Source organism: Cheilinus undulatus, linkage group 13, assembly GCF_018320785.1.
Source record: "Cheilinus undulatus linkage group 13, ASM1832078v1, whole genome shotgun sequence".
NCBI lineage: Eukaryota > Metazoa > Chordata > Actinopteri > Labriformes > Labridae > Cheilinus > Cheilinus undulatus.
In genome coordinates this window covers 16,519,157-16,545,679 of record NC_054877.1, presented here as the reverse complement: position 1 = coordinate 16,545,679, position 26,523 = coordinate 16,519,157, and the positions used below count along the sequence as shown (strand labels likewise).

The window sequence follows — 26,523 nt, the reverse complement described above, 5'->3', positions numbered from 1 at the left end:
GATCCAGATGCTGCTTGGCCAGAAGATAACCAGAAGGACAGAAGGCCAAAAAGAGAGAGAATGCCTCCGAGGTACCTGCAGAACTATCAAATTGAGTTTTATGGCCAGCCCCCCAAACAAGTCAGACAAACCACAGAGCATGCTCCCCAATCTTCAGAGGCTGCTTTATTAAGAGAGGAAGTTGCACCATTAAAGGACATGATTAAAACATTAAAGGAACAATTTGAACATTACAAACATGGATATTCAGAAGGAGATTCAGAAAAGGAGTTTGACCCCAAGGAAGGGTGGTAGGCTTAGACAGGGCCAAAACCTGGAACCTGACACTATACATCCAATAGTACTTGACCCTCAACATCCTTTAACACAGCTACTAATAAAGAATTATGACATGCAGCTCTTCCACCCAGGGCTAGACAGAATCTATGCTGAAATTCGGCGTGTCTACTGGATTCTTTGGGGCAGAGAAGCAATCAAAGATCATCAGTGGTCCTGTACTGAGTGCCGTAAGTGGCGAGCGAAACCTGTAAATCCAAAAATGGTAAATCTTCCTCCTTCCAGTCTGAGGCTTATTGAAAGCCCCTTTCTGGTCCACAGGAGTTGACTGTTTTTGCCCCCTAAACATTAAAACCGGCCGCAGAGTCAAGAAGAGATGGGGAATATTGTTCAAATGTATGACTACCAGATGCACCCATATAGAGTTATGAAACAGCTTTGACTCTGAGAGTTTCCATATGTCCCTCAGATGCTTTATTGCTCGAAGAAGACGTCCCTATGAGCTCCTTCCTGACTGTGGCACTGACTTCAAAGGAGGAGACAGAGAGCTTATACACTGGAGATCAAAATTAGAGAACAATTTATGAACACTTGATTTATTCCAAAATAATGTAATCTTCATTGCTCAACATTTGAAGGATTTTTTGTTTTGGCAATACCATGCTACTGGAACACTGTTTTAAAAGAGAGAAAGGAACTTCAACAAAAAATAATTCTTTTGTGGAAAACACAGTGATCAAAATTAAAGAACAGCAATGCATGTAGCACAAAGAAAGATTACAGCAAAATTTTCTGAAGGTTATGGCAGTCAAAAATTAGTAGGAAGTGTACAGGCCTTTGCTTTGAATGACTTGAGCACATCAACAGCCACAGGACGTCACCAGTCTCTCACACTTTTTTGGTGTGATTTTTGTCCGGTCTTCTTCCAGTCTCTTCCACAGTTCAATGACTGTAGTGGGTTTATTGGCCATAACTTTGTCGCCAAGGATTTTCCAGAGGTTTTCTCTTGCGTTTAGATTAGGACTCTGGGCCAGCCATTTCAATATTTCAATGTTTTGCTGGATGACATTGGGCATTGTCCTGCATGAAAATTACTGTCTGATTAGGTTATGACCGCAGGGAAGGAATCATATGTTGTCAAAGAAGGTTCTGATAAACATTTGCATTCACTCAGTCATGTAGCTGTACAAGAGGCCCAACTCCTGCTGCAGAAAACATCCCCCAAACCATGACACTTCCTCCTCAACTTTTCACTGACTTCTTTATTCACTTTGGGTTCAGTCTTTCCCCAGTTTGATGATTTACAGAATGTTTTCCATTGGATCCAAATCAGTTAAACTTGCTTTCATCACTGAAGTAAACTTTGGACCAGTTTTCTTCTGTCCACACAACATGTTCCTCAGCAAAGGTTAGTCTAGCCTTTGGATTCTTTCTGCTAATGAATCTGAGAGGTTTGGTCACTGCTGAGTGGGCTTTCAGTCCAAATGTTCTTAAACGTCAAGACACTGTATGATGAGACAGAGTCCCTGTTCAGTGATGAACTGGTGAGCAATTCCAGCTGCAGTGTTAAACCAATTGTCCATTGAGGTTCTCCATATTATTCTGTCCTCTCTTTTAGTTGTCTTGTGTGGACGAACGGCCTTCTCGGTGGACTTGAATGAGTTTGTGACTTTCTAAAGATGTAATAATCTTGAAATCACAGATTTAGAACAGCCAACTTCTCTTGCTATGGTTGACAGGGTCATCCCTTTGGCCTTCATCTGGATAACCTGCTGCCGGAGGGTTTCGGTCACTTTAGAATGGCTCACTATCTTGTGAAGTCAGTGAAAACTGGAAGTCAGACTGCCAGCTAAATAGGGTTTGTCAGATGAGTAAGGAAATTAGCACCAGGTGCCAGGCTATCACCGATTACTGGGAGGTATCTGAAAGTGTTCTCTAATTTTGATCAGTGTTCTTTTTAAATATTTCATTTAAGTTTTTTATACTGTGTTTCACATTATATGTAACACATGCAATATGCTTAAAATTCTGCTCTTTTACTCGTGTCTGGATCATTTTAAAACAGGGCAATTCAGAGAACTTGAAATGTAGGAAATTGTGGATTGTTCTCTAATTTTGATCTCCACTGTAGATGCATTTGTAGTAATGAACCCCAACCTGAGAGAAAAACTAAGTAAATCCCAGATTTATTTCCATTTTAACCGTCCCAATGCACCCCACTTTGGTGGAACATGGGAGAGAGAAATCTGATCCATTAAAGCTGCTCTCAGAATGACAGTGGGAAGCCAAACCGTTTCTGAGGAAATTTTGCACACAGTGCGTGTTGAAATAAAAGAAATCATCACTCCAAACCTATCGGATATGATCCTCTGACATAGCTGATTCTGACCCCATACCCCCAAATCTCCTTCTCATGATACTTTTCCAAATTCCTTTAAACAGTTTAAGAGTACTGGGATAGATGTTAGGGGATCCTTGATAAACAAAATAACATCATCAGCATACAATGCAATTTTAGAAATTTCTTCTCCATATGATATTCCTAGTATTTGAGGGTTTTCTCTTATCATTTGAGCCAGGGGCTCTATACTAATAGCGAAAAGTAATGGGGAAAGAGGACACCCCTGTCATTATGACAAGTTTTTTGTCTGTTTTTTTCCCTCCTGTATTTAAAAGTACGCTCCCTCCAAAACTAATTGCAACAGTGAGGCCATCTATTTGAAATCTAACTTTTCCAGAACTTTTTCTCACCTAAAAAAAATTATTCTGTTACAAAGAACGCTGTCTTCTAAAGTTGTGACTCAGATAAAAGCTGAAATGTTGACCTCTTGTCTCATATTCATCTTTTGATGTCAAACCCAAATGTTTTTAGTCTACAGCAAACATAAAGGAATTGGCCTCTCTGTTCCAATACTCTCAGTCTTTCTCTTCAGTACTGGGGATATTGAGTATTTTGTTCAGGCCAGTTGTACTGTTGTCTGTATTTGGCTTTTTCAATCACTGAATAATTGTTATCTCGCTTGTAAGATACATAAAGCAAGTCTACCTCAAAACAAACTCAGGGAACACTGTAGGAATGTAAAGAACTTGCTTACATAAGCTTAAACTACTAATAACTTTTCGTTTGAGTGAAATAATTCAACATGTTACAAACTGTTTAAATAAAACTTTAACATTATTTCTACCTTGTTTATGTCAAATAAGAACAAACTGGGGAGTGTTTTTAATTGTCATAGTCCAGCTTGGAGAATATTATTAGCTAGAGTTGACATACTCCACCTGTGATCAGATGATCAGATTTGGTCTTCTAGGGCGTTCCCGGTTGTATTCCAAGAAGAAGAAAAACATTTTCATCAGTGGATCAGCTGTCACTCATGGCTGTCCTATGGTTGGTAGATTGGTAGTTGGATCTTCAGCTTCTGTAGTCCACATGTCAAAGAGTCTTTGGGTCAGACACTGAATCAAGGGTTGCTGTTGAAGACAGCCATTGGTGAATGAATGATTGTGTCTGTGAAGGGATGAAATCCTTTTCAGCAGTTTGGTACTTTGCATAGCTTTGGCCGGTGTATGGATGGGTGTGGGAAAGAATTTGACTAGAAAGGGACGCAGGGGGAGAGAGTCTCTAGGAGATGCATTTTTAACTACTGGAATAACTTGTTGGTTTGGGTAGAACTTAGAGGAAGGGGAGGACTTTTCTTAAACAGCAAGTGTTGCGATGTATGAGACTGCCTAAAGTCGCAAGACTACCTCAAAGTGCAGAATAATGAAAACAAACATGCAAATCAGGAAAGCAGAAAGTAGTTTGAAGTGCATCGCTGTAAGTAGTCTGGTCAGTTTGCCATTTTTACATAGATGCAATTCTCCTCATTGTTTTTCTTACTTTCTTTTTTTTTGTTTGCAAGTTGTAAAAATGCAGAAATTCAGATAAATAGTTAATATCTCTACATTTCCTGATTGATCAGCAACCAAAGCAGCCAATTGGTAGTAAATGTCTGATTGTACATAAATGTTATTTTAAGCTGAAACAAATTTCATTACTCATAAGCCACAGCAGCAGTTGTTACCAAACATCATCATAGAGTGAACACTGGAATAGGGAAGACCAGAGACTGTAAAGGAATGCACATTGCTATACTTTGCTTCGGGTGAAGCCAAAAGAGCTACCTCTACTGACTGGTTGCAGAATAGATCATAAACCCAGCTGCTTTCATGTTTAACAGATGTGACATTAGTCAAAGTTTAAAATCAAAACACTCAATGAACATACTTTTCTTAATCCTTGCTTTGCCGTGATCACACATTAGTGTTGAACTCACCATTTTTCTGAGAATCCTTGTTTTAATTCATTAACCAATGTTACTCCTGCAGTGCTGTGTGCATCAGATTAGCAGAAAAGAGAATGGCGAGAGAAAAGTTAAACACCAAGGCACATATCAGACTGGGTGCATGATTGCTGCATGACACGCGCTGCGCATGTCTGCTCTAGCTCAGTGGGTTACACTGCTGACTTTGTTACGGGAGATTGAGGGCCCTTGGGCAAGGTACTAAAACATCGGGAACACCTATCCTAGATTGTAACATTGTAACCTGTCTAGCCAATGTATCTTTCTGGGAAGCAAGATGATTATAAATGCATAGTAGAAGAGTCTTGTTGCCACCCTGCACGCTAGACCTTTCAGCAACAACATTTGGAATATCAGAAAAGAAAAGTCAGGCAACACAGACCTAGGATCATTGAGCAGCTAGAAAGTAAATTTAAAAGTTGATAAATCGATGCAGCCAAATCTAAGGCTTTTAAAAGCATTGAAAAGTCTCATTTGCAAGACTAAAATGTTTTAATTTTGCCGTTATTTTAAATTACTTTTTTTTTAGCCCAGTCATCTGAAGAGGTTGTAGGCTAGTTTTTGTTTTTAATGTTTAGATTTAATCACACACAATTTTTTTGAAGCTCTTTGAAATTCTGACTTGAATTTTTCCCATACTCATGGAGCTGAATTATTGAAGTGAATACATCTTAATAACAATGAGGTATGGCTGATCAGCTGCAACAGATCGCTGACACTGATCACTGACATGTCACTGCTTTAAAATCAGAATGAAAGATTTTAGGTATCCTGAAATTGAAAATTGTACTTTGTTTTAATCCCTAATTGTGAGCTATTCATTTTTTTTTTTTTTTTTTTGTCTTTTAATGCCAGTGCTTTTTAAAAAGGTACGTCTGGATTTTAGGATAGCTTATTTTTAATTAAAACACAAAACCTCTCATTCACCTACCTTATGGGATCCGGGTCTTTTTGTTCGAAGTCTAATGTCAAAATGCTTCAAGAAAGCTCAACTTACATTCTACAACAAAAAATAATACTGTCATTTTCTTTTGTTTTTGTCACATTCTCGTCTTACATATACACAACCGTGTTGTTGTAACTACACTGTAAACCCGGATTTTGTTTCTACTTAAATTTTTTAGTAATCATTACTTATTCTTCCATGTTTTGTCAAAAAAATTTGACATTACTAAATCAGATTAGTTGTTTATACTATTCAACTGAAAGATGCAATGTAATATGTTTAGTTCTTTAAGGGGAGGGGCTATTTAAAAATTTTCAAAAAAACATGGCTGAGACTGTCAGTGCACCTGTTGGCACCGGCAGGCAATGCTTCCATCATGGTTTCCTCACGTGGTGAAGCCAGTGCTTTGCCTCATCACGTCTCCACCCTAACCAGGGAGGGAGTCATCAGCTGATCTGGAGCACTGTCTGGATCCAGAAATGTTATCAAAGGACTCTTCACCATTGGGAGATAAGGCTAATGGCAGAAGTCTATGTTCAGAGTGCTATTCTAGTTTCATATTGTGGTTAACAGTGATGAAGAATTGCTCCCAGACAAACTGAATGAGTTTGACAAGCTCTCACATGGGAATTGTGAGCAACACTCAATTATTCTGAACCACAGATGTGGTTGCATACAGACAGGGTGGTCTGCAACATTGACCCACTCACTCATGGTGTCACACTTCAAAAAAAACTTCTCACTAAAAACACAAACTAATACACTAAATGCAATGAACATCAACATTATAAAAACAGTAGAAGAACAAATTCTTACACACAAAGCACTCCCAGAAGTCCCTGCTCTAGGTGACTGCTTCCTGGATCGCCACAATATATTTTTATGTAAGTTAAACTTAGCATTATTTCATACAACTTAGTCTTCATTTATGTGAACTAATGATTTTTAGTAAAGACTACTAATATACACTTAATATGCCTACTGCATGAAATTAAGGTTCTATGTTAATACAACTTAACTGCTTTAGTTTTAGCTTGTGTAAAAACTTAAGTGGTATAAGGTAATCGGTTTACTTGTGCTTATTAGTAATGTCAACTAATTTGGGTTTAGAGTGTAGCTAGAAAATGAAGATTGCAATAAGTCTTAAACTGTATGAAAACACTCTTTAAAAAGTATTAAGTCCACTGCCAGAATTTCTGTCTAAAACTTCAGCAACTGTTCTCAACCTTAATGTTGATTTCACACATCTGTTATGGCAGTATGAATTGGCACTATCTTTATTGTATTTTTTAAGGCCTCTTTGGTCACTGATTTGTTCAAATTTGTTCACTGCTTTAAACTTTGAGTATGGTCTAATTTACCTTCATAATATTTATTGAAAAAAGAGAGATGCAGAAAAACTGTTAAGTATTTGACATCATATATAATAACTAAAGAAATTAACGATGGAGATGACAATGAAAAAAGATAAATTTAACATTTCACAAAAAGGAGTTGAAACCATAAAAGCAATCCTGTAAATGAAGAAGTAAATTGCCCTCAGGGTAAAAAACATAAACTAAACTTATATGGAGAATTTCCTCTATTACATGTTCTTCCTTTCACTGATTCACATCCCTGCCTTATTAGACCCTGTTATGCAGCTTCTTTGTTATCACTGAAAGGTAACAGCAAACAGGTAGGGCACCCTGAAACTATAGAAAGTGAATAAATATTTACACAGGAAAACCCAGATCACACATAGATGCACTTGAATGACAAGATAATCTTTAAATTTTAAGTTCTATCTCACTCATTTTATTGTACTTTTGCATGAAGTGAAAGATGACGTGCTAACTTAGTATCACAATCACACTGGAGACTTTTACAGCCAACCCCACATATTAAAACAAACATGAATAGAAGATATATACAACCTTTTAGAGCTTTTACCTGATGATGCAGTGATCTGTTAGATGAAGCCCTTGTGTTTGTCTCTGTATCCTTGATCCAGGTTACCAAACATACAAGATCTAGTTTCAGTGCTGCTGTAACATCAGAATGCTTCTCTCTGGAAGACGTGGTTATGTAATATGGCAAGCCACTAACAGCTTGCATTACAGCACTGATTCAGAGTTTTGATTAATCAATAAATGCTGTATTAAAAAGTTTTACATTTATTAAGAGAGCTGTAGGCTTTCTTGACATAAAACAATTCATAAAAAGACTCCAGCTTTGGTGTCTGGCAAAACAGGATGTGGTTTTATAGAGTGACTGTGAGAGATGGCACTATCTACTCCAACTTCCAGTCCCAGTATTCTGCCTTCATCTGTCTATGTGCATGTGTGTGCATAGTCATGTATGTGGGCATATCGCCAGTTTTTTACATTGTGATTTACAATTTTGATTTGCCATTTTGAATTGCAACGTTCAAACCTACAGAATCTATGTAACAGTTGACATTACATAAAGAGAATGAATGATAATGACAAGAAGACAGACACTTTTGCAGTAGCATTGTTAGCCTTTGCCCAGTCTATTGCAGTGTCATATTACAACTCATGAAAAACAGTGCATTTAATCCACGTTGGCAGCTATAAGTAGTTGGACAATGCACATGCTAATAGACAATAAAAGGCCTCCTATCATATTCAACTCAGTTTTTCATAAATATTTATTTTAAGTATTTCAGAATAATGAGCTTTCAAGAATAATGATAATCCTACCTATGTATCTACACAAACCTAGGCATTTTATTTAATTTAATTTTTTTTAAAACAAGAGAATCATTTTTGGGGGTTTTTAAAATACAGAAAAAGACTGCGATTTTCCTCTGAAATCACACCAGAGGTGAAATTTAAATAATTACATTTACTTACCCTACTGTTACTGGCTTGATGTATAGATCTGTCATTTTTGTTAAACCATTTGTGCCCAAAATTCCCAATATTTTGTGCCCAAAATTAGGTTAACTTAACCCCATATGAACATGTTCTGCAGTTATTTTCTCCATTTTCTTCTCTCATCACTTGAAAACCTATTTTGAATGAGTAGCAACTATTGTTGCCAGTAAGCACAACCATTTTGTAGGTATCACTATAATGGTTTAATGTGAACAACAGTGAATAACATGAAACTGAATATTTATCACTTCAAAAGAGTACCCTCAATAGGAAAAAAATATAGACAGCATATGTGACAAAACCCCATTTTTTTCATCATGATGTTTTTAATTTTATTTGTGCAATCTTTTTTATAGGCGAAGAAACTTGATTTCTATGTCGCCCTCCAAACCGATAGAGGCGCTGTTCCTGTCTGTAACCCTCCGTCTTGCGCACTGTTCTCCCCGTAGTGACTCTCATGAACGGTGCTGCAGCAGTGAACGTCTCCTTCCACTCCCGTCATGCGTGGATGTAATATTTTGTAACAAGGCAATTTTAGAGTTTAAAGGCGGTGTCTGTCTCTAAACAGCGTCTGAAAAAGCTCGAGTTCAAATGTAATATTAGTGATGTTACATCTTTCTGACACAGTAAGGATTCGTTTCTTTCAAGTGGTTCAGGTTAGCTTGTAAGCTAAATAGCTAGCTGATGTCGCAAAGTAGCGGTTAGACCAACGGTTACAAAAACCGTCAGAATGGATATTAAGCGTTTTTTCTGTGTCAGCTGGCTGCTTATCTGAGAGTTTGTTTTGTACAAAGACTGTTATTTGTATTTAAATGGATGCCAGGGGTAGTACAGGGGAAATACGGTGAATTTCACTGTCAAATTAAGCGTAAATGCTAAAAACAAAGTTGCTTCATTGGCGGTTGACTAGTTAATGTTGATTTATCTCCCTATTCTGCATTATTATGATCAGAGCAATTTTCGTTTGGCTTTTATTTTAAATATGTAAGTTACATATAAATTTGACAATGATTTACTCACTTAAATAGGTAATCTTCAGTAATGAAACTTTTTTTCTTGGTTAAGAAAAAACCCATTAAAGATAAACACTAACCCTACTGTGTATTCAGCCTTAAATAATGCCTTGCTAACGTATTGCTAACGGGGAAACCCGAGGAAGACATTATCTACAGTATTTATTTATGTGAGAGATAATATAGGTAATATTAGATATCTTTCTAAGGTCATTTAAACTTCAGCCTGTAAATGACTCATATACAGTGTTAGGGTATAAATAAGAACCATTTTTCCAGTTGTTTACTTATTGTATGGTTAGAATAATTGATTTAAGATTTGAGTGCTTTCTGCAACTAATTTGTGATGGACTTTGTTTCTTTAAAATGTTGCACATGCATATATTTCCTGTAGAATCCTTCTCACATGCCAAATGTGATGTTTTTATAATCTTTTTAAAAAATCAAATTTATAATGATTGAAAAGGACCTAATGATCCTCTTTTATATTAAACAATTATTTGCATTTTATGTTCATAACTAACTTTACAATAAAAAGTATTGAATCATTGTAGTTAATACACTTTATACACCTTTTAAAAAAATATTTCAAAGCTCTTTTAGCAGATACTTCTGCTTCATTGCAGAATGGAGGATCTAGAGTCTAGTCCATCACCAGGACCCCTGACAGTTTCAGACAGAGGTATGGCACAGCCTTCAGTACCCTCTGGTCAACTGTCTGAGTCAGCCAGACCCTCCAAGCACAGGGAGCACCCATCTAAGTCACCAAGGAGACGTAGGAAGGGAACCAAGTCTCAACGGCAGGGAGGCGGTCATGAACAGCTGCTGTGGGAGATTGAACGACGGAGGTTGCCAGGCCAACATGAGCACTTGGAGCCCTCTGGTTCAACAAGCGACACAGCAGAAAGCTCTCCTAAGAGGTTTGTGTTGCAGGTTGCCAGCTGGTCTGCCATGCCACTGTTGCCCCTGACATGAGGTGATAGTGTCTTGACTTGCCGCCTTTTTTCCCCCCTCCTCACAGGAGAGCACACTTTCTACATGGACCGTACCCAGCTACTCACTTCGGACCCAAAGCCTGTATTCTTCCCAACCCAACTTCAGTCATGTAAGCATGAAAGTCTCGAACTTTGTATGCACAGACTATACTTTGTTTGTCATTGAGGCCGTTGACACAGAAAAGCTTGCGTAATTGTTAGATAAGATTAAAGTGAGGACACTGTGATTGGATATAACTTAAAATGGGATGGGTAACAGAAGAGACTACAGATGCCTAATGTCACTTGGTCTAAAGAGTGTTTCCTTGGACTTGATCTGAAGACACACACAAAATGCCAGTTGTCCGATATGAAACGGAGGAGGGAGACAAACGGTAAAGAGGAGGGAGACGTTGTATTTCTGATATTTGGAGTTTGGACTTCTCTCCTCACTAGTTTCACAACATTTCAAGAATGACAGCAGCCGTTGATGTAAATAATCAAATTTTCACTTTGTTTTTTCAGATAAGGTAAGGCATGGTGATCTTGACTGAAGTTTGGATATGATTTCATGATGTAGCTGTTAGCTTTTAAAAAATATTGGTCAAAGTGTATTTGTCTGTGTCTATGTTTCTTTAAGTTTTGAAAACAAGCGTGAGTGTTTATTTACTAAGTTCTGTTTGTCTCTATGTGTCCTAGGCACATCCAGGACCCAGCCAGCCAGAGGCTCACCTGGAATAAACCTCCTGTCAATGTGCTTGTCATCAGGAAGATTAGAGATGAAAGTCTTGTCGAGCCTTTTAAAGAGCTTTGCAGGTTTCTAGTGGAGGTAGGATGTCACAGGACTTTTTATTGTATGTTTGTGAATTTGCTGTGAGATTAAGAGTGCCAACTTTCAGTCTGATAACTGATACTGAGGGGTTCTGTTGCACTGTGATGCCCTTTAATTTCTGTCATTAATCAGCTGAAAAACAGGCAGTCATTTTGTGATCCTACAAATTTTTGGTGCGCACACATACAAACTGAAAAACTTTTGCAGATGAAAAATGTTTCTCAAGCTGAAAGTTTCACTGCTGTCGAAAACAGTCACAGTAATTAACCAATACGATTCAAGTTACTGTGTGGAAAGGTAATGTTTGTCAAGCAAAAAATGCAGGAACAAAAGCAGCAAAAGCTTTATTTAGAAAAAAACCATAAGATGGACTGAGTGATTACAAAAATGTTAATTTTCTTTTTTCATCCTTCAAGTAAAAAATGAAGGAAACCTTTTCAAGGAAAAAAGAAATATAGCTAATTCAAACTCACAGGTTTCAAAAGAATGACAAATTATAGATTGTATAAAGATGACCTTCCTCTAAAAAGGAAGCTCATTTATGCAAAAAATTGATGAGATGTAGAAAATCACATTTTGTTTCTTTTCTATAGTATTTCATGTGAGTGTCCTGCTTCTTATGCTGGTCATGGTAATATAATTAGATACATTGTAAATTACTGTTTCCTGCTTGGATGACAACATTCAGATAAAAATGACTCTTTGTTGACGTCATTGGCCCTAAGCGTTTTCCATTACATTTCCATACTTGTGTAAAAAATATTTAATTTAATTTGATGAACCTTGTGGTGATTCTAGTTTTGATTGACAAAATGTTGCCTAAATCTGTTTTTTATATGAATGAATGAATAATTATTTTATTTCGATTACAAACCTGTTGGCAAAACAAACATTGAATAAGTTCATTTTACATAGAATGTGTCAGTCAGTAACTGAAAATGGAGTTGGCTGAAGCCAGTTGCTTATTTGGGCCTATTCTGTACCATCCAAAGAATAACCCAGAAAATTAGCAATACAAGTTTTATTTTACATTTTAACCTTTGATTATTTTACATTTTAAAGTATTTTTGAATACCAACACGAAGTTGCACAATTTCAGTTCATCATCAAGACCGTTGTGTAGCTTCCCTCCCAAGACTAACACACAAATCTCTATATCTGAGATTTGTTCTCACTTTTCTAGTTTCAAACATTAGCAGACCCTTTAAATCATAGATTCCATCTCGTAGATTAAAGAATAGTTGAATATAAACTGTAAGGTTCTTATTCATCACACAAAACACAACTTCAGTTGTGTTTGAGTTTACAATATCAAGAAATCTTAATGTGGATGGTCCTGCAAAAAAGTGATTGAGAGATTAACTTAGTTTATTATCCTAATAGCTCTTTTCTTCCGTTTAGTTCTTCATTCTATATTTAGATTAATTTTAAGGCATCACAAGGGACCACTATAATATATAAAAGCTGTTCTTTTTCAGTCAGTCCCTTGATTTGTCAAGATTAAAAATAATTTAGGATAATTTCCATTTTACATGTTCTACATGGGGATTCTAACAAAGTTTATCATCTAAAATGACTCCCAAAAACTTTGTTTTGTACTTTTTCAATTTCAACATTGTTTAAATTCAGTTTTACATCAGTCTGCCCTCTTACCACCAAACAACAAAAATTTTTTTTTACTTTCATTTAAATATAGAAATGAAGCAAACCATTCATTTAATTCTGTTTCAACTGATTTCAACAGTTTCTTAATGTTTCCTCCTGAACAAAATTACTGTCATCTGCAGACATTACACGTTTTAATGCATCAGTTACTGTACCAATTTGATTCGTACCAACTATACATAACTTAGGTCCCAGTACTGAACCTTGTGGAACTCCACAGACTGCTCTTTAAAGTTGAAATGTAGCATATTCAGTTTTCACATATTTAAACCTGTTATTTAAACAACTTCTTAACCAAAGTCGTGCTAAACCTCTTATGCCATATATATATATATGTATGTCGCTATGTCAAATTCTATTTCATGTATCACTACATGAACTACACTGAACTCTAGTAAGTATATAATCTGTACTGAGAGTATGAACTCCATCTTCAGCATTCAGAGCTGATCCGTTTACTGCCCTGATTCAGTAGAACATCTAATTTTTTGGTCCATGTCTGGAAGGTCTGTGGAGTTAGATTTACAGGTGGAAAACCTGCCGTAGTTTTCCAGTGTTTGTGTAATATTTCTGTTTAAGTGGATTGCCAGTTTTAATGACTTCCATCAGTTTTGTCTTTCTGAGAAATGTTTTAGAACAGTGAGTCAAAGAACAGACTGTTCAAAAAAAAGGGCAAAAAAGGAACATAGGAAATGACCCAGACATGTAGTGTGTCAGTCTGATTTCCTGCAGTTACCTCATCTTTCAACCACATGCTGGCAAAATTCATACATTGTGTAACGAGACAGACAAACTCTTATTTTCATTCCTTAGGAATGCTGTCATATGAAAGTACACATGTGTGGCAGATGCTCAACTTGGTTTTACAGAGAGTATGTTAAAATGTGTGTGTGCCTGTTTGGGGTGTGGTCACTAAAGTGTGTCTTTGTGTATCAGGAGAAGCAGATGATGGTGTATGTGGAGCGCAGGGTGGCAGACGATGCTACACTGTCCAAGGACGAGACGTTCGGCTCCATCCGCAACCAGCTGTGTACCTTCAGAGAGGGTGAGGCTTCTTAGTATCCCAACAGCTGCTACATGACACATGCACACTAATGCATCTGTAATGAATTAAAGTATAGTAATTAAAGTTCTAAAGAACAAAATCTAAGGCACTCTGCGCTTTTCTTGAGACTATTTTACTTCATCTAAAAGGGATAAGGTTTCTCTTTTTGCCTCAGAAAATTAATAAATAGCTTTAGTCGCTTCTTAATCTTTAAATCAAGATTTTTTTAAACTAAAAGTCTTGTTGTATGATAACAATGCATTTTGATTGTTTATGACATCATTTCAATATTTGTTTTATTCTCAGCCAAAACATATATTCTGAAGGTGTCAGAGGATTGATGGAAAATAATTTAAATAGTCAGGTTAAACATTTAAGATTTCCAGCTCAACAACTGTCAAAACATTTTAAACAACATCTTTTCGTTATTGTTTGGTTTGGACAAATTATAATGGAGATGCCATTGTTGAGATTTTTCCTCTTATTTCTAGGGATGCATAATAGTATCTTACAAAGTGAACTACTGGTATCAGAAGATATGAACATTTCTGCCGACATTTACAACAGAAGTTAATGGAATTTCAGGCTGGACCAACAGACCTATGCTAGCTGAAGTATTTTTCTTTATTCATCATCATTTTAAATTGTGTTTTTAGGACCAAAAATTGGTCCTTGCTTGTTTCGGAAGCTGTTTCAGTTAACACATATTCCTTTGGTTAGTTGCAAGCCTGTGTTATTTCTTACTATGTGTGTTGTTGTTGTATTGCACACTGTCTCTTGTGCTTCTATTTATTGTGTCGTTTATGCTGCTTTTATGATTGATCTGGATGTATGTCTTGACTGCTGGCGGTGAAACAAATTGCCCTTTACAGGGATAATAAAGTGAACCTTGAACCTTTGGCTACGGTAGCTGATTTAAGTCATAAAAGCTCAATGTCTCCTGAGAATTGAGGTCAGTTTGTGTTCTCACGTAAAAATGAACCGCACCAGACTGCAAATGGAAGCGGACCAAGACCAACCTTTGCAAGCGGTCTTTGCTGGGTTGTTTTGGTCCGCACCAATATTGTGCATTCCTTCTTATTTCAATGACATATCTTACCAATCTGAAACATAAAAACAACAGTAGCATCATGTCCTTCTACATGTGGTCACATTTTCCTTATGCAAGCCAGCAAGTCTTTTTGTCATTTTTTGGCCCACAATCCTCTGCCCACCAGATGACATGTTACATTGGCTCAGCTGCTCATAAAGCAGAGATGCTCTATAGGCTGTGACAGATCACATTTATGTTCTACAAAATATTTTGCTTTGTTTGGTCTTTGTTTTGTTTGTTGTCATTGCTCTGTTGTATATTCATTCATTTCAAATCAGATTGCGTGTAGCATAGTAACATTTGAATGTATCACTGCTATTGTTGTTTTTGTTCTCCTGCAGGCTATGATGATATCTCTGACTGCATAGACCTGATCATCTGTTTGGGTGGAGATGGGACTCTGCTCTACGCCTCCTCTCTGTTCCAGGTAATTACACTTGTATCAACTGATCACTGCAGACTGAAGCAGCTGCACTCAGACATATTGTACTGCATAAAATAACTTTAAAAGATAGGCTTCATAATGACTCAGTGTTTATTCTTTTAAAACAAATAGTTATAATTAGGATGTCTTCTTAAGGCAGAGGCTGCATTGCAAACGTTACCTTTTTCATGCTGACTCTCATGCTTTTTCATTTTTTGAAATAAGTTGTATTAAATCGCTTGTAGTCACTGAAAACGAAGGTAAAACGGATATGACAAGAATGATATGACATCTGTATTGTTTTAAGGCAAGCATGTGTAACAGTTAAACTGGTTAACATCATTTTAAGAAGTAAACACAAGACACAGCTATGGCTTAATATTTTAGGGAAATATATTATTTGAAAAAAACTAGTATATAACAATGAGCATTTTGTCTTTTTTATTGGTTCATACTAAGCTCTCTCATAAATGTCTGTCTGGTATACCATAATGGCTTTTAAACCAAATTTGTTCTGATTTTCATGTTATTTTGTAAAACCTTTAGCTCAATGAAAAGAAGACTTAATGGATCTGATGGATGTGGATTTTTAAAAGCACTCAAAGTTTGTGTGGACCGTCTTTTTTACACCGTCTATAGGGCAGCGTCCCTCCTGTCATGGCGTTTCACCTGGGCTCTCTGGGTTTCCTGACACCCTTCAAATTTGAGTCCTACAAGACTGAAGTAGCCAAAGTGTTTGAAGGTAGGCTGGAGCTCAAGTGAAACACCTATTTTAACCACTTTAGACAGAAAATGTTATAAAGTCAGAAGTGTGTGGCTATATTTGCATGTATTTTGTGTTTTTTCAGGCAATGCTGCAATCACGCTGCGCAGTCGTCTGAAGGTGAAAGTGGTGAAGGACATGCTTCAGAGAGCAGGCCAGCAGCAGCAACAGCAGGAACGTAATGGACTCCTTCTTCATGGTCACACCAACAGCGATGCCGGGAAGGTCACCCTGCAGCTACAGGTGGGAACAATGACTCATTTGTTCAAGCAATAAGGAAACAGGAAATTCAAAGTGCAAGGAGTGAATCAGTTCTATGACATTAAACCACTGAGTGTCCACGTGGATCAAAATGAATTAAGGTGTGAGGATCAGAAGGTTAACAGCGATTTGGCTTTTTATTTACTTAAATATGGTTTTAAGCTTTCTATCTCTATTATCACAATGTGAAAGTTTTTCAAATTTCCTTACTTCTTGTTTTAATTTTACATAGCAAGTAAAGATGCCTCCCCTTTTATTGCATTAACTTTTCAAAGTGGACCAGGAAGTGTTGGGGGAACACGTGAACTTTCCCCGTGTTTCTTCAGCGTTGCCTGGAAAGTCCATGCTTCAGGCAGCGTTTCCCCCAGAAATTATGGGATGCTGCTGCTGAGTCATTAACCAAACTCTTAGCTGGTTTTCCTCTTATCAAACAGAGTTGTCACCTTTTGTTGCACTGTCTTACTGATTGTGTGGAAGTAGGATTTATTTTTGCAAAGCAGTCATCACAGGCCTTTCCGTGTGCCTGATTTTTACTGTAACTCAATGGTAAGTCGAGCCAGTGAAGTCTTTTTAGGGCTTTTGAGTGGAACAGCATACAATAAAAAACAATCTACTGTTTGGGCTGAATTGAGATGACACACCTGCTGTGAGATTTTATTTATTTCACACATTTTAGCTAAAAGTCAATTAAAATTCACACTACGCTTCACACTACTGCAACAGCATCATGACTAGTGGAGAAAAAAACTCATGAAAAATAATATTTGAAATTCATTAACACCAGTTATAAAAAATAAAACAAGTGAAAAATATAAGAAGACAGTCCAAAAAAATACAGGCATTGAAGTTACAGTGCAGTGTTAGATAGCTGTATTAAGTATTAGGATAATGTATGAACATAGTTTAATTCAAGGCAGATTTACATGCTGAGTCGTCAGCCTGCATTAAAAGAAGGTCAAGGTTATCTTTATTATTCCTGTGAGAGGGCAGGTTGTTTTGCAGTCAGCAGTAAAGCATACATTTATACAGCTGATAATAAATGGATGATAAATGAGAGTCAGAGGATAATAAATACAATTGGTAGAGAGCAGGTGTTTAAAAAAACACAATCAGTCATTTACAAAGCCAGTGGCAGCTGGTCAAGTTTTGGTCTTTGTCCTGTATGCCTTCAGTCTGAATCTGTGGCTACACAGAGGCAAACTGAACTCTGAAGACAAAGGCTGACTGCAATTCACTGGGCCGTCTTTGAAGTCTGTGATTTGTACACCTGTGTGCCAGGGTTAGAATTGGACCTGCAATTCTTCCACACAGTTTAATGAACAGACACATCAGTCTGTTCAACTGATGTGATATTATACGATAGCCTGTTTCACATATCCATGGTATGGGATATACTTTACATCCATGGATATGTGAAACAGCTAATACAGTGTTTGGGAAGGGCAGAACCTTTCATAAACACAAAAAAATCACAGAGGGGGATTTGATATACAAAGGAGTAAACCACATAACCACATAACTCCCTCAACAGGGAGTTGTCATGTCAAACAGCACTCTCACTCTCACTGGAGCCAGTTGGTGAATCAAACTTGCTAAGACTGGTTGAGAGAAGAGAAGATAACATTGTTTGCACCAAGAAAAGCTTCCAGTGCAGGTCTTTGCTCTTCTTCTTCTTCTTTTTTTTTTTTTTTTTTTTTTTTTTTAAAGCGATGTTGACCAGTTCTTAATAAAATGCTGAGTGACGCATACCATGTAATGAAGGAAAACGTAAAAACAGATTTATGAAAACATAAAATGCATTTTTAGTTCCTCCCACAACTTTGGGATCAGTAGGACCTGATAACTTTGAAAGATTACTAAAATTTTTTCTTGTGAAAATTTGCAGTTATTCCTAAAGTATCACATAATAAGAATATCAACATTTCTGTAAATCTTCCCCAAAATATTTTTGCCATAAAACCTGATCATTCAAATAAAAAAAATACTTTAGAATTCCACATGGTTTTAATATTTTAGTATCTGAATATTAGCACACAAATTCCCACAAATTTCAAGGCAAATTTCCCCAAAACTTCTTTAGCATTTTGAAAAAACCCCTGAAACAAACAGACTGCCCATAACTCCATGAAATGTACAGAAATTTTCCCCAAAACATCCAAAGAAATTCCAATGAATTTACAAATGAATTTCCCAAATTTCCATGATAATGGCAAAACATTTCCAAGCAAATTTCCCCCAAAACCTCCAATTAGAACCTCTAAAATATGTAAACATGTTTCCAAAATTTCTATGAAAAAAGAACATTTCTAAGCAAATTCTCCAAATGTATATATAGTCCTCAAAACCTCCTTGAAACTTTCCAGAAAACTTCTTAAACTTAAGTGGGCATTTTGGACAATTAATTATTTCTATGTTGTAGTAAAGCCAAGATGTAATGTCCTCATAGATACATGCAAGGTCTTAGGAGGTTAAAGAAAACATTTTCCTTCAGCTTGAAGCTCTTTTGTCAGTTCATGGTTGATGACAATACTCAGATATTAATAATTCTGCACAGCCTTTAAAGTGTGTTTATATAACAACAGGAGAGAAGACTGAGGGATTTTTCCTGAAATACTTAATCGCTCTTTCCTAAAAAGAAGTAAACTGAACTGCAGCTTTGTTGGACTTAATTTCAGAAACATGAGAAAACACTGCTTCTTCATGTTTGGTTCTGACTCTGGGAACAGAAAGCAGACCAGTCACAGACGAAACAAGTGGTCTAAATGGTTCCTACTGTCAAATAAGCAACAGTTGTTTATGTTGGACTATACTTTTAGTTATTTTGCTCCATGTTTTTGACGTAGAGATGGTGCTAGTTCTGCTTGTGCTCAAATTTGCTGAGTCAGTAGTCTGAGACTACATAAAACCAAGCTCATGTGAGCGAGGGAGTGACCCGTTTTTATGCACTAAGATAGATAACCTTTAATCCTCATCAGGCTTTCAGAGCTTTTGGTGTGTTTCCATGTCTGGATTCATTCATTAATTTCCGATTTCACAAGCACACAGAAGTCAGATACCAAATACATAAAGATAACTCTGTTCTTGTTCATCCTGTGTGAAATTTGTGTCCTACACCACGTCATATTTCTTAATCAGTTATTGGACGTATCTTCATGGTTTCCAGAAGCAGTGGAAACACAAAGAGGAACATTTAAAAGATGACTTTTACTTGCTTGTTAACTTTGACGATGATTAAATCTATCCTAATTAATTCACAAGCCTAAGGAGATGTTGTAACGCTGCAAAATGTCAAAGATTATGTTTGTGTCATGCTGGGCATGCTCATACATCTGCACAGGTGTTTGCAGCACAAGTGAGTGAGCTTGGGTTGCTATGGTGACAGTCATAATAGAGGAGCATGTCCTGGTGAAAAAAATCAATTGTTGTTGAAGTTTTTAGAGCCTAGTTGCCATGGAAACAGTGGCATCAACTGTGCTGTCTGTACCAAATAGATATAAATTGAGCTTTGACGGGCTCAGTCTGAAACACTGTGTAAGTAAACAACATGCCTCAGTGCTGTAGTCACACAAAGGCAGTGCAGCTTCTGTCTTTTATCGACTCATCAGGGAGACATAAAGTGATTGTTGTGGTGTCTCTGTGATCCTGAGTTCGAGCTTACATTACATCACGTCTGCTGTAAGCAGCAGGATGTTTTCTCAGTGCTCAGCTGACGTCAGTACATCTGGCAGACATCATCGCTCAGCACTGCAGCATTGTGAGACTGGCTTGAATATGAAGCATGATTTAGGTGCTGCCTGTCTGAATGCCAGCTCTCTTCTCAGTGTGTACTTTCCAGCTGTAATGTTGGATTGTACTGCACTCTAAACCTGTTTCTGCTGCTGGCTGATTTATTAAGTGTATTGATTGAATTTAATATAATGTTTCCTGTTTGTGGAAGGTGATTACATTTTTAATGCTTTCCTGTAGTGCTTTGTACCACGTGGCAGTGATTGTGCTGCAGTCATCTCGGCCAGAGAGTTTGTATTTTGTTTTCTTTCATTGTCTATATGAGTGCAGAAATAAAATATCTTAAATAAATGAAATTGTTGTGCAAATTTCAGCCATGGGCAAAGGATAATCTACTGAAGGGGGATCACTTAAAAAAGCGCAACATTGGTAAAGTCCAGTCTGGTACTTTATTTTATCACCACATGGACAAGCCTCCCCCATATTCATTTTTTTTAGCCGCTCCTCCATGCTTTTGATTAAAATTCGGTCAAAGCTGACTTGTTTATTTTGATCAGAATCACTGATATCAATGATTTCATCCCCTTTATTTAGCTTTCTGCATTTTAAGATTGGCGAGGATGTGCTGAAACTGTTCTGGCATTTAGCCTGTAGGTGGCACTGTAGTAGCATGGTTCATTTAAATGTGGACCACTGGTCTTGTGTCGAACTTCTATGTTGACAGACCCAAGATAAATCTGTTCTAGGAATATTTTATCTCAGATCAATCCTTATTAATACAGGCTTGTTTAAAAAACTTCTGAAATGTCAATAATGAATATGATGCCTTTCCAATGGAGTTATGTTGTTTATTTGTGTATTCTAATTTCTCCCTTTCTTACGTTCATGTACAGGTGTTGAATGAGGTAGTGGTGGATAGAGGCCCCTCTTCCTACCTGTCTAATGTGGACTTGTATCTGGATGGACGACTTATCACCTCAGTGCAGGGAGATGGTGAGGCAGTCAATTGAATTCAGTTAGCTTTATTGGCATTGAAAATTGTTGCCCGTTTCATTGCCAAAGCAATTTACAAATTCATAATAATAAGAAAAAAAGTATTATGATTGATATGAAAAACTTTGTTTAACTTTAAATTGTGGTTAAGAATGTACAAATTCTATTTTTTATATGCAGAAAATCCATTTTGTGGTGGTGGTGTGACTGTCACACACCTAACACTTCACTCCTCACAATCTGAGAGAGCTGCAGATATGGTAAATAGTGGAGTCATATCTCTCTCTGTCTTGTAGGTGTGATAGTATCAACACCCACAGGCAGTACCGCATACGCAGCTGCAGCTGGAGCCTCCATGATCCACCCCAACGTCCCTGCCATCATGGTCACCCCCATCTGCCCACACTCGCTCTCCTTTAGGCCCATCGTCGTCCCTGCCGGGGTGGAGCTCATGGTAAGGAGCTGAGTATTTTGTGCTTATACAGATGCACATTTAAAGGGAAATATTCTCTGGTCAGCAAAATGTAGCTATGTAGCAATTAGTGGTGGTTCAAATGCAGTGTTGTGTTGTTGTACACACACAAGGTATAACCAATGTTGCTTTTAGTCCAGTACAGAGATGTGTGACTGACAATGGCTCAGTCTGACACAGTGGCTTGAATTACAATTTTACAGGCATGTTTTAACTGATGACTTGCTCATTTTAAGGACATGATGACTCAAGAAGCAGGCTGTGGCGTTAAATGAGGTCAGAGGTGCAGCTGTTTACAAGGTTGTTGATGGGTACCTCAGCTAAAGTGAAGTTAAATTAATGATAAACACAGTTTTTCAGACAAGCTCTTCAAAATTAAAGTCTGCAGTGAACATCCAAATCAGGAAATGCCCCTGTGGCTATGTGGTGAATTTTGAGCTAATTTAGTGATCATTAGGGATACATTTGCATTTTCTGTATCTCCATCCTGTATTAGGGTTTATCTTGTCGTTATTTGTAGCCTTTTTTTGCTGTGCATTTAATGGTTTTACTTGCTGATAGTCAAATATCCACAGTGGTTTCAACCTGTTTTTTTTCTCTTACTTGATATCACCTGTTGCACAGTGATGCAACCCAAACTCCTGAAGAGTGAAGATGTTTAAAAATTGAAATAAAACGTGAAAATCTGGAAAACTTTTAACCTTAAATGTGGAGACTGAGATTTTTTGTAAAATTAAAGGCCATCTTATTTTGACACCAAAGTAAGAGAATTGAAGTAAGAGAACATTGGTCTCAGTGGGTCCTCTCAGTAAAAATAAAGGATAAATTAAAAAAGGATGTGGAGAAGGGTTCACCACTTTGGGAAAGATTGTGCTTGAAAATATTGCATCTATTCTGAAAAGAAAAACCTATATATATTTTTCATTTTAAATTTGTGAAGTATCTGAGTCTCATCCACTGTACATAATATAATTAGAAGATTCTGACATTTCAAAGAAATCTCCAAATATGCATGGGACAAAGTGAAAAGTAAAACTGGATTGCTGTGGTCTTTGGGCCCTCAGACGTCAACATCAATGCATGGGCTGAGGAAGACTTCTAGAATTTATTGTCTGTATATATTTACATTTTACACAGAGTCCCAACTTTTCAGGAATTTAAATTTTAAATAAAATCCTTAAAAGTTGCTTCCATTACTAAATGCCCCCCGTCTCCATGTCATGGTTGTGTCATGAAGTTTTCATCCATGTTAATGTTTGACCCTCAGCACCATGTGAGTTTACTCTGCTGAGGTATAGTCATATTCAAGGTCGTCACTCTCACAGTGATGATACTGTTCTTTATCTGAACTCAGGTCCAACATATTATATTACCAGTCAAATACATTCTCTGTCTTAGAAATTTACACAGTCACTATTTAAGCTGGGCTAGCAGTGTGGATCAAAAAAGGTGATGTCCAATACTATCTGTCCCAGACTGAAATATTACAACAGCTAATGGATAGATTTAAGTGGAATTTCTTTGTTTACTTTACAATGACAGTATTTTCCACACCAAAATGACACGTACGCGGGGTACCAAAGTATTTTTTCCTGGCCATTGTGGTCTATATGGCAAACAATCTTCTTGTTTTGCAAGGATTTTCACATATTGTGGTGCCATGAAATTCACTGTGCTACCGTGAAGAATGAAGGGATAAAGTGTGCAGGGTTTCCCCACTTGTTAACATATTATTGTGAGAATGTGAGTTCTTATTTTTGCTGTTCAAAGATTCAGCATTGTTAAATATTTGGTCCTCTTTTCCTAAAACAGATCACATTATCCCCTGATGCCAGAAACACAGCCTGGGTGTCGTTTGATGGCAGGAAGAGACAAGAGATCCAACATGGAGACTGGTAAAGATTATTCTCACAGTACGACTTCACTGAATAGATCCAAGCTGTGAAGCAATGGAGAGTCATGCCCCTTCTATTCAATAAAATCTGAGCTCCATCAGGTTAACCGAATGTAAGCCATCATGGATGAACGTCACACGCTGAGGGAGAAAAGAAGGTGATGCCACTTTTAAAACAGCCTCCCTTCCTCAGTGTTGGAAATTCATCCATAAAATGACAATGGGGATTTAATTAATAGTATATACACGTGATTCAGTGCAGATTTTTATTTTTATTAAAGACTTCTCTATTCAAAAAAGCAAGTAAGCAGCAGATGTGGGCAGCATTTGAATGCATTCAGTAGACCTGTTCCATGAGCATTCCTTCTAAAGTTTTATTTCAAAACCATGAATTTTGAAAATCTTCTCCCTCAACAGTATAAAGATCACCACATCCTGTTACCCGGTGCCCTCCATCTGCTGTCATGACTTGGTGTACGACTGGTTCGAGAGCCTCGCTCAGTGTTTGCACTGGAACGTACGCAAGAGGCAGGCACGTCTGGCTGATGTCTCGGATTCATCAGATACAGAAAACTGAATCATCGGGGACACTAAATTTTAAAGACATTTCTTTAAAGATCTCTACAGCAGCCAGTTCACCCTGCAGTCTCTTCAATGACAATACTAACAATGTGAAAGTCTGAGCATGTGTGTCTGAGGCTTAGATAGTTTAAAATTAGCATTTGGATAGCATGTATGGTGAGTATACAGTGCTTACGGTATTTTATACATGCAAGTACACATCACATTACATTCCATTTCCTTCAAACACTCTGGGCTTGATGCACTAAGAATGGATTGCAACCGTTAATAACTGAAATTGGGCATCATTTTCTCCCTGTATCTTCTCCTTGTCAAGGTCTAATTCACAAAACATCCAGCACTAAAGATTCCAGGCACAAACACTCCCACAAAGTTGTCCTGCTCCATGTTTGCTCTTGTTTTGTGTCTGAATGTGGAGAGAAGCTTTCTGTACCTTTGTTCTGCACAGAGCTGTGCTCTGGTGTTGAAAAGGGCACTAGCATGCTCACATTAAGATCAGGAGCAAGGAGGGGAAACTTTTTAGGTGACTTTGTGGTCACTCTTGAGAATGTTGATAAAGGCCTCTCTGTTAAAAACAAGCTTTCACATGTGGATGAAGTGTTGAACCGCTGACAGCCCTTCACTCATGTCAGCTGGTTATTTTAATGACAGTAATATTTCAAAACTTTGTTTGCAGATACTTTATTTTCAAGTCATTCAAACTAATGTTTTCGTGATCACTGGAAAGTTTGTGCGTGTCATTCCATAAATACTCTAGTACAGTGACCTAGTCTCTAGAGATTTTTTCACAAGAACTGTTTGTAGCTGTTAGCCCCAGTTTTTGGGAACTAGACACTTTTTGCTGCAAGGACAGTTTGTATGGAAGGGGCAATTTTCCCTGCAGTGTTTGCTCTACAGCACAGTTAGGGTAACCCTTCAAAACTGATGGATTGGCCAGATGACATTTTTTTCATCATTGAGATCCATCTGAACCTGAAATGTGTGTGCCAGGTTTTAAAGAAATTACCAGACCAGTCAGCACTGTTTGAGGAGAAGGAGGTGGTAGCTGTGTGCATATTTTGGTTGTACTGCAAGTCGGTAAAAAATGGCTGCTGCCAGTGAAGCAGTTAGCTTGGATGCAGTGCCAATTTTTTTATCAGGACTAGGTAGCATTTCTGTTTTAATAGAAGAGCAATGGATCACACTAGAAGCTTTTTTTTTTTTTTTTTTAAATTACAGAAACAAAGTTTTTGTTTCTCTCCCAACCAGTTTAGGTACTAGTTTTATTCATCAACTGGCTCCACCATCTGTAAACAACACATCACGTTATGTAGTTAACTTAACAGAGCTGCACATGCCCATTACATCATTATGTCTTCTTGCTCCGACTGTCCCATAATGAAGTGGCTGAAAATTTATCCAAGAATTTGTTTTGAAAGCTTCTGTCCTTTCCAAACGGTTTGTATGGGCAGTTGCTAAAACGCATGTGAAATATATCCCATGCACTGGATACAGTCTATCCGTGTCTGGTCGCATTTAGGGGATCCGTTAACCCTTTACGTGTTTTTGGTGAATTTGACTCTTTGATTAATTTGGACAGATTTAGCGGGCACTTAGTCCGTGTGAGTCAGGCCCTTAGTCCTTGATGTACTGCTAAGGGGAAAGAACCAAAGCATGTTTTTAAACTAGAAATAAAAAAAAACTGCTGTAGCTTAAATTATGTCAATAGTCTGAAAAAGTTATTTTTTTGGACTTGAAAGACTTCATCATTGGTGTAATGATGAGTGTTTACCATTCAGGCTTTACAGATGATCAGTTTAGATCATGAAAATGACTGTAAATTTAAAATATGTACATATAGGATGCTGATAAATGTATTTTATTGTCATATTTATGTGATATTTATATATTTACACCATACAGGCTTTAAAAGGCTTAAAATGTTTTTCTTTACTTGGTCAGCTAAAAACTACTGACATGTGTGTGACTTTCTGTAAAAACACCCAGAGCTGTTCTAACTAAAGCTGTGCAGGATTTTATTGATTTGTTTTGTTTTCTTAAATTTTCTGCCCGAGTTAACATGAACAGAATTCGTCATGTGAAACAAAACCAAAAACTTTCACAGTCAAGCTAGTTTTCAATGCTCATCAATAAACTGCTCCATTTTTCTTTATTTACACAATTTCAGATTATTTAATCTTCCTCAACAGCACATACACTCACTGACCACTTCATTAGGTACACATTAGGTATGCATTTAGGCATGTAGAAAACAGTCTGCTGGAGTTCAAACTGAGCATCAGGATGGTGAAGAAAGTTGATTTGGGTGACTTGAAACATGCCATTGGTGCCTGACAGGC

At 37.2% G+C, this 26,523-nt stretch overlaps 1 protein-coding gene across 1 annotated transcript; it reads left to right on the top strand.

The window, feature by feature from the left end:
• Positions 1–8,917: 8,917 nt before the first annotated feature.
• nadkb (NAD kinase b) lies at positions 8,918–26,336 on the top strand. The gene is made up of 12 exons (XM_041804143.1): positions 8,918–9,073; positions 10,087–10,380; positions 10,482–10,565; positions 11,134–11,263; positions 13,868–13,976; positions 15,411–15,496; positions 16,133–16,235; positions 16,342–16,499; positions 21,137–21,236; positions 21,533–21,690; positions 23,521–23,603; positions 24,020–26,336. Exons 2-12 carry the CDS (start codon positions 10,088–10,090, stop codon positions 24,177–24,179), a joined length of 1,464 nt encoding a protein of 487 aa, XP_041660077.1. The 5' UTR covers positions 8,918–9,073; position 10,087; the 3' UTR covers positions 24,180–26,336.
• Positions 26,337–26,523: the final 187 nt, after the last annotated feature.

Excerpts from the sequence above, each read along its gene's own strand:
- nadkb (XM_041804143.1), top strand. The coding sequence starts at position 10,088 with ATGGAGGATCTAGAGTCTAGTCCATCACCAGGACCCCTGACAGTTTCA. Across the intron at positions 11,264-13,867 it reads TTTGCAGGTTTCTAGTGGAG|GAGAAGCAGATGATGGTGTA; the intron begins GTAGGATGTCAC and ends TTTGTGTATCAG. Across the intron at positions 21,691-23,520 it reads CTGCCGGGGTGGAGCTCATG|ATCACATTATCCCCTGATGC; the intron begins GTAAGGAGCTGA and ends TTCCTAAAACAG.